Genomic DNA, 1,054 nt, shown 5'->3' on the forward strand with positions numbered 1-1,054 from the left:
CGAGGCGTTCAGCTCTCAGGTGGGCAGAAGCAGCGCATTGCAATTGCGAGGGCTATGATCAGGAATCCAACGATTCTTCTACTTGATGAAGCAACCAGCGCATTGGACGCAGAATCAGAACGTGTGGTGCAGGAAGCGCTCGAACGTGTGATGGTGGGACGGACAACGATCAGCATTGCTCATCGCTTATCCACAATCCAGGGCGTTGATGTTATTGCTGTGGTCAAGAATGGCGTTATTGCTGAACAAGGACGGCATGAGGCACTTATGAGCATACCAAATAGTGCTTATGCTTCACTGGTTAATCTTCATATGTCATCCTAATCAAATCAACTAATGTTTTGTTCTGGACAGGTTTTAGCTACTCTTTGAACCTATTCTTTCCTATCCTGCAGCATGATTTCGTCGATATAAAGCATATTTTTTTGTAAGAATTAACTAATCATTGTTCTTTTTTTAATAAAATTTGAGAGAACTAATCAAATTTATCGATTAAAAAAAAAGATTAATCTTAAGATCATAGAATTTGAACAAATAGGATATGAATCAAACCTTGAAGAGGCGATAACAACAAATTATACATTCAATTGTTAACCCCCATAATTATTTCACTCTAATTGAGATAGAATGCAAGCGAATGAGGGACAGAGGTTGAATGGACAAATTGTGAGATGATTTGTCGAACATGCTTGAAGTTACTAGGAACATCGGCTATTCACAAGAAAAATTTTTCTTGATGAGTCCAAAATGCAGAAATTGCCCAATAGAAGTCGCTTCACAAAAATGACAGACCATGGTTGAGAAGGCGCACCAATTGAGCTCAAATTAGAGGCTGCCCAAACATCCACTATCGGCAAAGACGGCCACTTTGCAACTGACTCAAGCAAACATGATGAAAATAATGGGCTACAAACATAAATTGTGCAAATTAGATCCAAACCGCCTCAAAAATTGTTGAAACTAGCAAATTACATCCATTCACAAAATTGAACATACAAGCGAATTTCAAATACCACAATTTCCTAAAAAGAAACCATATTGTCCAAAACCTACA

At 38.3% G+C, this 1,054-nt stretch overlaps 1 protein-coding gene across 1 annotated transcript; it reads left to right on the forward strand.

Moving 5' to 3' along the window:
* Positions 1–3: 3 nt before the first annotated feature.
* Positions 4–404, forward strand: LOC110034809 (ABC transporter B family member 9-like; the record flags this gene model as incomplete). The annotated part of the gene is made up of 1 exon (XM_020739049.1): positions 4–404. A coding segment is annotated over one exon (321 nt), but the record flags the coding sequence as incomplete, so codon positions are not given.
* Between the last annotated feature and the right edge of the window lie 650 nt (positions 405–1,054).

The sequence above is a fragment of the Phalaenopsis equestris genome, unplaced genomic scaffold (assembly GCF_001263595.1).
Source record: "Phalaenopsis equestris unplaced genomic scaffold, ASM126359v1 Scaffold193550, whole genome shotgun sequence".
In the NCBI taxonomy this organism is placed as follows: domain Eukaryota; kingdom Viridiplantae; phylum Streptophyta; class Magnoliopsida; order Asparagales; family Orchidaceae; genus Phalaenopsis; species Phalaenopsis equestris.